At 41.9% G+C, this 11,244-nt stretch overlaps 1 protein-coding gene across 2 annotated transcripts; it reads right to left on the bottom strand.

Moving 5' to 3' along the window:
• Positions 1-372: 372 nt before the first annotated feature.
• Positions 373-11,134, bottom strand: LOC126405809 (transmembrane protein 25). Of its 2 annotated transcripts, none has more exons than XM_050069760.1 (9): positions 10,959-11,134; positions 7,868-7,984; positions 7,299-7,643; positions 6,920-7,210; positions 4,677-4,808; positions 4,515-4,548; positions 3,273-3,382; positions 1,200-1,289; positions 373-1,067 (listed from the first exon to the last, which is right to left on the bottom strand). In XM_050069760.1, exons 2-9 carry the CDS (start codon positions 7,944-7,946, stop codon positions 994-996), a joined length of 1,155 nt encoding a protein of 384 aa, XP_049925717.1. In that variant the 5' UTR covers positions 7,947-7,984; positions 10,959-11,134; the 3' UTR covers positions 373-993. The 2 variants fall into 2 exon arrangements, with proteins under 2 accessions (XP_049925717.1, XP_049925710.1); XM_050069753.1 differs by having other exon boundaries at positions 7,868-7,981.
• Positions 11,135-11,244: the final 110 nt, after the last annotated feature.

Below are 11,244 nucleotides of genomic sequence, written 5' to 3'. Positions count from 1 at the left end.
CAGACTACATTCCCCGCTCGGCGCAGATGAAGCTGCAGAGAAAGAGCAAAGAGATGCTCCCACGACACAACTTCCTGTCTGAAGAAAAGCCACAAAACCTGTGACCTAGAGCTAACACCTGGCGCACACACACACACACACACACACACACACACACACACTCTGTGTCAAACATAAAGACATGCAGTGTGTCTCTTGCACCTGCTACTGTAATTTTTTTTATTTACCATCACACACTCATCACTGTCAAAAACACACCTCACCTCATAACCAACAAAAAGTCCTCCATGTTTTATAAAGCACCTTACAGCACCCCCTGGTGGGCACCAATAAAGCCACAGCAAGCCCCATGTTCACCTCATACAACTCCAATATCATCTTTATTAGACATCCTCTTTTATACACATATACATATGCATACAAATATACATACATGACATGTTACATGTCCATATACAAATACGCACTCCATAATTATGCACCATCTTATTTGGATATTACTGGTCAAAAGGTTAAAATCTCACGTACAGTACGTAATCTTAGACATTCTGGTGTTAGCATAGAACAATTAATGCATTCCAGTAATGCAACAGGGGAGGAGGACATCATGAGCAAGTGGTTACAGGAGGCTTTCATGTCAAAACACACAGAATATGAGCGTTTATATGTTGAGTTTGTACTTTGCATCATTGAGACAACACGTCAGGGGTGCATAGACCGGAGCACTTGACTCAGAGAGACAAACATTGACAGTTTTGTGAAGAGAGATTCAAGTTTCTGGAGGAACTTGAGAAACGGTGTCGATATTGTATGCGTCCCAGATAGACACAGGACAGTTACTGGGATCTGGTCATACTGGTCCAGCTTGAAGGTGACTGATGATTGGTTGAATGACTGACTGGCAGTTGCTCTGGGTTTCCTCTTGGACAGCTGCACTGTTGGACGTAGTCATGCATGCATGTACAGTGTGTTTGTGTGTAACTTTGAGGTCAGTCAGAGCCAGATCTCCTCGCTGCTTGTGCTGTTCACCTTATAGATGTAGCCGACCATCGGATATCTGGCAAAACCTGGGAAACATCAGAAGGGATTCAGAGGGAACATAAAAAATGAAATAAAAGAACCTCACTGCTGTTCCTCCACGCTGAATCTGAAATATAAATAATGAAAAATCTAACAGGATCAGAGTGTGTTTGCCTGACCTCTGGCGGCGTAGGCTAAAGACAGATCTTCCTCCTCCTCTTCCTCTTTCTTCTTCTCTCCCACACTGTTCTGCTGGGCAGCCTCTCGAGCTACGAGAAGTGATGCAAGAGGGATGGAGGACACAGCAGAATGCAAAAGAGATGTTTGGATAATGTTTTGGGAAATACACTTCACCTCTGCTGCTGCAAGACAGATGATAAGATTTAATTGAAAATTGATAGTTAATTAAACTTAAGTTATTTTACTGTTAATAAACCATGAAATGATACTTAATAGTGTTTACTAATTATTAGTATGGCTTTGATTTGTGTTATTTTAACAGAGGAGATACCCACACACCAATACAACTGGGGTAGAAAGCCACAAAAAAGGTTCACAGGCTGAGATCAGTGCAAAAAAATATCAATTTAGAGCATCCATGCATAAAGAAGGGAGCTCAAAATGCAAAAAAATAATAAAAAGTTAATTGAAACAGCAGCAAACGTTTCAGTCCTTGACTATCATCAGTGCTACTGACATGAGTGCTTCACAGAACAGATAAAGACACAGACAGATTACCACCAGGTGTGATGAATCAGTCAGCTGCTGCCACTAATTAGATGAGATCAACTCTGAGGAGCAACGGTCTGACGACCAAACCGCTATCACCTGTTCAGTGAGTACTGGACTAATCACAACATCCTCAAACACCAATGTATGACTGCAGAACATATACAAATGTACAAAAAACACAACTATACACAGAATAATAAAATACATAAATAAATGAATAAATAAATAAATAAATAAATAAATACAAATAAAAATAAAATACAAAATAATAAAAAATATAAATAAATCATATAAAAATAATAAGAAGAAAATAAATAAAAATATATAAAAATAAAATAAAATAAAAATAAAAATAATGATAAACTAAATAAATAAAAAATATATAAATACAAATAAAAATAAAATACAAAATAATAAAAAATATAAATAAATTTAAAAAACGTAAAAATAATAATAAAATCATTTTAAAAAGGAGAAGAAATACAAAAGCATATAAAAGAGGGCCATGCTGGTACATGCAGACATCTATAGAAAGCAGGAGAAGTTAAGTAAAAGCTGTTCAGCTCTGAGAAGAAAGATCCATCTACTTTCACACTGCAGTTTATTTATTATTCATCTTTTAAATCACTTCTGAAAACCCTCTTGTTTAAACTGCCTTTCTGTGATTTTAACGGCTTCATTATTGTGTGTTTTACTCTGTTATGTGTATTCAGTTTTTATTGCTTTTTTGCTTTACACAGCTTATTTGCTTTGTCTTTTATTTGGTTTTGTAAACACTTTGTAACTGTGTTTTGAAAGGTGCTATATGAATAAAGTTTATTATTACTATTATCATATTTCTACGGTATTCTTCTATACTTCACTATAGTGAATAAAAGTTGTGCATTATGACAAGCATAGCTGGAATATCCCTCTAGGAAGGCAGGGGGCAAAAAACATTACCACAAACAACTGAAACACAGTGAATTGTGTCTGAATGGCCATTTATAGCTGCATTCAAGTCCTGTAGGAAACTTGGGGATGAATAATATGCCTGCTTGTCACAAGAACTTGGGCAACAACTGATGGCATTTTACACCAAAATAGAAATGTGTCAGAAACTTTAGTGTTGTCGTTCACTTCAGATTTCAGCATGCAAGACCCCCTATAGTAATAGGTTCAACTTTGCCAACCTTTCAGCACTGAGCATCAATCGTGAAAACAAATTAAATATCTGATGTTTATTGACTGTTTTAATTGAGCTTCAAATCTGGCCATCTTGTCACCCATAAATTTAACTCAGCAAAACATGGTATAACATCTAATGAGTTCACAAGTTCACTAATTGTGTTCACGGGTTGAAAACTCTATTTCTAAATGTCAGTGTCACATACAGTCCATACATATTTATTTTATATACTGCAGATACTAAAATTTTAGTCTAAATGGCACTCAGCCAACATCTGCCCCTCCTGCACAGCTCCACCCATCTGTGTACAAGATGAGGGTGATTTGTCCTTTTAAACATCTTAAATTCGTACCTTTTCTCAGAGTGTTGAGGTCGTTGAGCTGCATGTTGGAAGGCAGAGACATGTTCTCTCTGGGGATGTACGTCTTATCAGCTTTCTCTATCTTCAGATTGGCTGACTCGCTGTGCAGGAAATATGGAGGAGAGATATCCAACTTGGATTAGACGCGTTATTGGTCAGCAGGATGGACATCAAATATTCATAAGAGCACAAAAATGCTTTCATCAGTGTTTTGCTTCCAATCCGCTAATGATGCTGAAAGTATAAGATAGGTGTGTGATACAGCGTCAGTGCGGGGTCGGTGAAAGGAAGGTGGTTGTATGGATCATAAAAGGGGATTGTCAGTGTTCATTTGTTAAAAAAGCAAACATTAACACTCAATTAATTATTGTCAACATTAAAGGTCCCATATATTAATGTCTTTTTTTATATATAAAGCAGGTATAGGTGCTATATAAACACTGTAAAAAGTATCACAATACTCAATCCACAGAGAAATGCACACCGTCCGTATTTAGGAACTGTGACTTTAAACAAGCCGTCAGGACTTTTATGAAGTTGTGATGTCACAGCTATGGTATACAGACCATTTCAAACTGAAAGGTAAACATTTTAAATGGGTCCCTTTGTATTTCCTGTTCATATGTTTCATAGTGTATGTAAATGACATCAGCTGACAGGACGCTACAAACGCTGATAAATCGTGTTCCGTGGTGCCCTTTGACACGGTCTTTGAAGGCCAAAATGACATTTACATTTTAAAAAAGGCCCAGATGGAAGTGTTGATAGGAGCACTGTTTTCTGCAGTAAGGAATTTTTGTACCATCTGAGTACTTCAAGCCTGAAATAGCACCTCAACACAAAGCATTTAGCAGCGAACCCAGAAGTCTGAGCTAGCACAGCCTCTGCTCTGATGCTAGCGCTAGCAGCCAGCCTCGTCAGCCACACTTGGCCAGGCGTTCAGACGCAGACTGAGTAACTCTACCTGTGACCGACTAACTAACTCCCTTGCAAAATGGACTGCAGACCAGTTTGGGTGGTAGAGGACAGGGGGACAACTCTGTCCAAAATCCAGCAGCTCGACTACGACACATCTGTCAAAATTAATTTGAATTATAATTTTTAAAACACTTTCACAGCAAAAGTTGATGTATGTGATTATCTAAAAAAGGTTGGATTTCCACCGCTCTTGTTGGCTTGGTTTACTTGCTTTCCATTTGGATTTATTGAGATGTCCATGATTACTTTATTTACCTTTTCTTGGTCATCAGAATCTCCACTGGCTCATCTGTAACATAACACAAGGAGATGTATTATCCTGCCCAATAAGTATCATTCACTACAATGCACAATGGTACAGTCACAGATTTTCCAGCTGACTTGTTCGCCACAGACACAAACACACTCTTGTCTCACCAAATGACTTGGTCTTGTTTTTTTGCATGAGGCAGAGAACAATCAGACTGAGGATGAGGAGGGCCATAAAGGCCATGGCTCCCCCGGTCACTATTCCCAGCATGGGCACCTCCACACGGGACTGCAGGAACTCTGGAGAGAGAAGGAGATAAAGAGGGTTAAAGTAATAGTCTGACATTTTGGGAGTTATGCTTATTGGCCCCTGGAGAGTTAGATAAGAAGTGATACCACTCTATGTATCCTCCTGAGACCCGAGCTTTTGTTTGGTATGCATTTTTAATTTCTCTTAGCTATTTTAGGACCTGATAAGTATCCAAAACTAAGCTTTGAACAGTGAGTTGTATTGGAAAAAATGTGGTCATGACATGGGGATGGTGGGTTTATTTTTAATAGTCACAAGTGTGTAATAAAATACAAAACAGTTTATTTCAATGCCTGAACATTCCCAGCTGGCCGCCAGCATCATTAAACGTTGATAATTGATTGAATTTAGGTTGTGATGTCAGGTGACCAAAATTCAATGAAAGGACAACCTCTAATACCAACGCAGTTTGACGTAGAGTACTGATGACAGATGACGTTGTTAATTTGTTGGTTTTAAGTTGCGTTGTGTAGTAACCAAAATCTCATGCCAACAAACTGACGCAGAATAACGACCTTTAGTCCTAAAGTCTAGAGAACAAAACCCAACATATGAAAAACTAACATAATGTTAACGTCCACAAAATATAAAATTCTGACATAGTTAAATATGTAAAATATCGTCAACATCGCATCCATTTTCATCCGCTTATCCGGGGCCAGGTCACGGGAGCAGCAGGCCAAGCAAAGCACTCCAGACGTCCCTCTCACCAGCAATGCTTTCCAGCTCCTCCTGGGGGACCCCAAGGCGTTCCCAGGCCAGATGAGATATGTAATCCCTCCAGCGTGTTCTACGTCTGCCCCGGGGCCTCCTACCAGCGGGACGTGCCCATAACACCTCTAACGGGAGGCGCCCAGGAGGCATCCTGATCAGATGCCTGAATCACCTCAACTGACCCCTTTCGACACGAAGGAGCAGCGGCTCTACTCCGAGCTCCCTCTGGATGTCTGACCTCCTTACCCTATCTCCAAGGCTGAGCCCAGCCACTCCACGGAGGAAACTCATTTCGGCCACTTGTATCTGCAATCTTGTTCTTTCAGTCACTACCCAGAGCTCATGACCATAGGTGAGGGTTGGGATGTAGATGGACCAGTAAATCGAAAGCTTCAACTTCTGGCTCAGCTCCCTCTTCACCATGACGATCCGGCGCAGCGCTTGCATCGCACCAAACCGCCAATCCATCTTACTCTTCATTCTACCCTCACTCGTGAACAAGACCCTGTGATATTTGAACTCCCTTGATTTTCATTCCAAATAAAATTTAATGTCCGTCCAATGTAAAAGCCCAACTTCTTTCTGACTTCATATTGATGTCCAGTGCCAGCTAGATTGTTATGCAAAAACAAAACTGCAAATAATGCAACATTTGTTCAGTGTTTCGTAATACTAATACCATGGGTTAGACGTCCATGTTCAAGTCTTCGGCTGTTCAAAACTGTTCATTTTAATGTCTGAATAACACTGTGCAAAAGCGAAATTGCCAATAATGCAACATATTTAAAAGCCTTGTGTTTTGTTGTTTTGTAAGTCTGTATGAATTTTCCTTGCTGTATTCCAAGCTAGGGATTTCCTTTGTGTCTGTAGGGCTGTCACACCAAATAAGCCTGTGTGAAACACTGTGATAATACAACATAGTCCCAATGGCCTCAAATAAGTACTTCCTAATTAACAGTGCCGTAGCTTGTTAGCGTTGCCAAAACTGGCCTAATCTGCATACCATATCAAATTACAAACGTTATAAAATATAAATAAACAACTGTCAAGGAAATAATTTGATCAGGTTTTGGATCTTGTCCACTTTTGTGTCAGGATCGGCTGCAAACTGACTTGGCAGAGATGGCTGCCATCTTGTTTTTACTTGGATGAGTGTATCAGTGCTTTTGCTACCACTAGATGGCACAAAAAAGTGTCCATTAACGAGGGCAATAAGTCTAAGTTAAGCAAAATGAAGAATAACGTGTAGCAAACTCAAAATGTCATCCCCTTATATGAGGAAGCAGTGTCGCAGAAGAGTACGGTAAATATGAGGCTAGCTAGGAAACTGTTAGCTTAGCATAAGATAGTCCTTCTTGGTTTCCCTTTGCATTTTACCATCACTGACCTGCCAGCGTGAGGTTGCTCTGCACCGTCCCCACACTGTTGCTGACATTCAGCGAGATATTCCCTGATAGGTTACTGAGCGTGACCTTCAGCGTGTGATTGGTCAGCCAGGGGTAGCTTCGCGAATCCAGGATGAGGAAGTCAGAGGTGTTGGCCACCAGCTGGCCAGACGGGTCCACGAAGGTGATGGTGGCAGGTGGGTTGGAGCGCACCATGGCGAAGAGGACCAGGGAGAGACCAGGGTCTGAGGTCTCAGTGTATTGTGCGCTCAGCCTGAGGATCTCTGGCTGAACTGGGAGGAGAGGAACGACATTATTCATTGTATCAACAGAAAACAGCTGGGTCCAGTTATAACCCTGAAACATTTCACAAAGACTCACACTGGACATTGAGTGAGACCGTGGCGTTGTAGCTCTCCCCTGTCCTGGGGTTTGACGCGACACACACCAGCTCCCTGTCCCACTTCCTGGCCCGCAAAGAGAAGGTGCTGTTGCGATGGGTTCTTGGTCTCATGACCTCAGAATCTTCATGCGACGGCATCACCAGGCGCCCCCGGCTGGGTGGAGGCTCTCTCTGCCGCTCCCCGTTCAGGTACCACGTTAGCAAGGGAGGGGCACGGGGATCCCAGCCGTCTGATTGGCAGTTGAACCAGTGTGTCTTGTTCTCCTGCAGCGTCACAGCCTTCCGGTGCCTTCCATCAATTTTGGGGGCGGGCTCAATTGCACCTGTAAGTACAGGATTAATGTGGATGTGATAGGACTGTGCGAGCAACATGCATTTTTATTTTCCCAAGAGTGTTTCGCCTAATCCCACCCCACTGTGCTTTGATTGGCTGGTACTTGTAACCATTAAAACAGATGCAGCACAATAACCTTGAGGTAATTTTTGGTTGAATTCCAATGAAGCAAGTGGAGCAGGTCATGTAGGTTACAGTTGCAGTGTGCCTTACCTGACCAGGATAAGGCCAGTGTGTGAAGGAACACGACAGCAGAGCCCGACGCCCACCTTCTCAGACACACACACTTCATACTGGCCCAATGGAGCACCGCGCACACACAACTACCTGCTTGGAAGAAGAAATAATGTAGATAATTACATGTCCGTGATGGGTTATGTGGATTAATATGAAGGGAGCCACCAGCAGAAATCTCAGAAATTAATATCTCAATACATAAAACCAAAACTATCTACATGGCTCAGATCCACTCGGGGTACATGATAGCGGTGGGGGAAAAATCGATACAGCATAGTATCGCGATATTTTGCATGGCGATATTGTATCAATACACGGATGCCAAGTATCGATCTTTTATTATATACATAATGAATTTTTGCAGATACACATTTTAATACAACTTTTGCTACTGGAATAATAAAGTCAGTTGCTTTTTCAGTCCACTAGATGGTGCTGAGGTCAGCAGAGGTCTCAGTCAGCAGCTTTTGGCAGGAAGTTCATCAAAACAAAGATTGAGACACCAGAGAAAGAAGTCAGAAATGTGCCGTCGGCGTTTAAATCAAGCGTCTGGACTTATTTTGTATTTTTTGAACACGCAAGGAAAGGAGGACTTGGATATGACACATGCGATTTGCAAACGGTGTCATATGAGAATAAAATGCTCCAGGAAAACCACAAACCTCTCACTCCACCACCCAGACATCGCGTTAGTTGCTAAGCTAAGCTAAGATAATGCTTAATATGCTCTGCCAAAAAATCAACCAAGACTGGACACACTTAGCTCGACAAAACTATCATCCCACTGTGAGAGAGGTGATAAAATAACACAGTCCATCACTGACTTGATGTGCAAAGATCGGGGTCCATAGATACAGTCGGCAATGACGGGAACGCCCACAAATGTCACATCCGGTTAGAGCCGAGGGGGAAAACAAACTGGTCTCTGCCATTAGCCACAATGCCGAAGAGTTGCTGTGTGCCCTTTTGCACTGCAAATAAACAAAAAAAATCACCAATTAAAGTTTTACATTTTACCAAATAATAAAACGGAACCACAAAGGAGGACAAAATGGCTTCAAGCTATCAGAAGAGAGGACGAGTTTGGCAGATTATGGGACCCAACAACAAAACATGTATGTCTGCAGTCAGCACTTCATTTCAGGTAAGTTTAATGTAATGTTAACCATTTCCAAACAATCGTAGACTATGTCAGGGGTATCAGGAATATTAGATTAATTGTTTAAACGCTAGTGAACTTTGTACTACATTTGTAATTTGTGTAGATTTCCTCGCAACACGTACAAAAGTACACATTCAGTACCTAAGTAGAAGTACAGATACTTGTGTACAAAAGTCTGGTAAAAGTAGAAGTACTGATTAAAGTTCTTTACTGAGTACGGTATATGTAAAAAAAAAAAAAAGAGCTGGCTCTGAAATGTACTCCAAGTATAAAATAAAATATAGCCCTCTGAAGGACATTTCTATTGCCTGTTTCTGTGCAAAACTAAAAGCTCTCTTCTGATAGCTTGAAGCCATTTTATCCTCCTTTGTGGTTCCGTTTTATTATTTGGTAAAATGTAAAACTTTAATTGGTGATTTTTTTGTTTATTTGCAGTGCAAAAGGGCACACAGCAACTCTTCGGCATTGTGGCTAATGGCAGAGACCGGTTTGTTTTCCCCCTCGACTCTAACCGGATGTGACGTTTGTGGGCGTTCCCGTCATTGCCGACTGTATCTATACAGTGCTGTTGAAACGAAGGCTTTGTTACATGCTAAAAACACTCCGTCAGCATGCGACTCCACCGGCACAGCCGCACCCAAGCTCTACAAAGAAGAGGGCATAAAGTTGAGGAATCTTTGAGTACAGCAGGAAGGGTGGTGTTAACCTGTGACGCCTTGACTTCAAGGTCAGTGGATTCATATGTGACTATACTGGCACATTATCTGACAGAGGATTGGAGACTGCTGTCTCACGTTCTCTAAACTAGAGCAGTGCACAAAAGTCGCACCGGAGCAAACACTGTAGACGTCCTACAAAATGCAGCACAAGAATGTAACAGACAACACTTCTAACATGGGTGTTGCCATTCAGTTAGCAGGATACCTGCATGTGAGGTGTTTGACTCACGTGTTTAATCTGCCCACAGTTCAGTTTGTCAGGTGTATGCAGCATTTCTGACAGGTTTTATGACGGTGTTGGTCAGTCTGTTTGCTTTGCATCACATTTTGCCGCAATAAAAATGATTGAAGTCGGAAGAACAGACTGAAAACTTTATCTTCTGAGGTAAAACTGATGTTTGCAAAGTTTTCCTTTGGGGAAATAATAAGCAGTTGGGAAAAAAGGTAATAAATCGCAATATATTGTATCGAAATACTCAGCATATCGCAATAATATCATATCGTGAGACCTCTGGTGATTCCCATCCCTAGAACATGAGGATTAAGGTTTTGGTTTCTAGTGAATTCACCCTTTAAAGACACATAGATTCTTGCAAGGTGCAGACCTAAAGAAGCACACAGAGCCACTGGAATGAAGCTTTCAATGCAATGACGACAAAGAACAGCACACAGGACATGTCACAAACAAACAATAATAATCCCTGCTGGTCCAGCTTTGATTTGCAGACCTACCCCATCACAACAAAACATTCACAGGCCTGCTTGGATCGATGGTGATTGTGCACACGGACACTGTACGGTGAGTGCAGGGAATGAGTAATGTCTGGTGCTTGCTTGCAATCTGGATCACGTGATATGTGTGAGCACCTCGGACGAAAGCAGGAACTGAGCCATCAAGGAAACACTCATAATCCCACACGTATGGAGACGACCAAGAACATTCCTGCGCACATGACAGAAGGTGTTACAGCTCTTCGCCTTCGGGTCGAGGATGCTGGGATTGCACTGACAATAAGAGCAAGGGGCTATACATTACACTGAAGGTCTACTCCACACACACTCCACTTTCTGAGGCTGCATGCAGGCATTTCAGTGCAGATGTGTGCAGTTAAATACACAAAATAATGCCCTTTACAACACACACACACTCACACATACACACACACACACACACACACAGTATTACCTCAGCCCTTTCTGCAGACGCTGTTGTGATTCAGCCTGCTGGAGCTCCATGGCAGCGGAGGAGGAGAGGAGGGAGAGTGAAGGATGGTGATAACAAGCGGAGAGATGAGAGGCAGCCCTCCCTGACTCAGTTGCTTTCCCATCTGCGTACACTCATACACTTACACACACATACACGTACACACACACACGGCTCTCTGCAGGGTACAGCAGCTCCAGTAGCAGCGTTCACTAGCTGGCAGGGGCTGGCAGGGCTGGCTGACGCAGGCAGTTATGCTGCCGCCACT

Source organism: Epinephelus moara, chromosome 2 (genome assembly GCF_006386435.1).
Source record: "Epinephelus moara isolate mb chromosome 2, YSFRI_EMoa_1.0, whole genome shotgun sequence".
NCBI classification, from domain to species: domain Eukaryota; kingdom Metazoa; phylum Chordata; class Actinopteri; order Perciformes; family Serranidae; genus Epinephelus; species Epinephelus moara.
The sequence above is the reverse complement of the archived record's forward strand: the minus strand, read 5'-3'. Positions and strand labels throughout refer to the sequence as shown.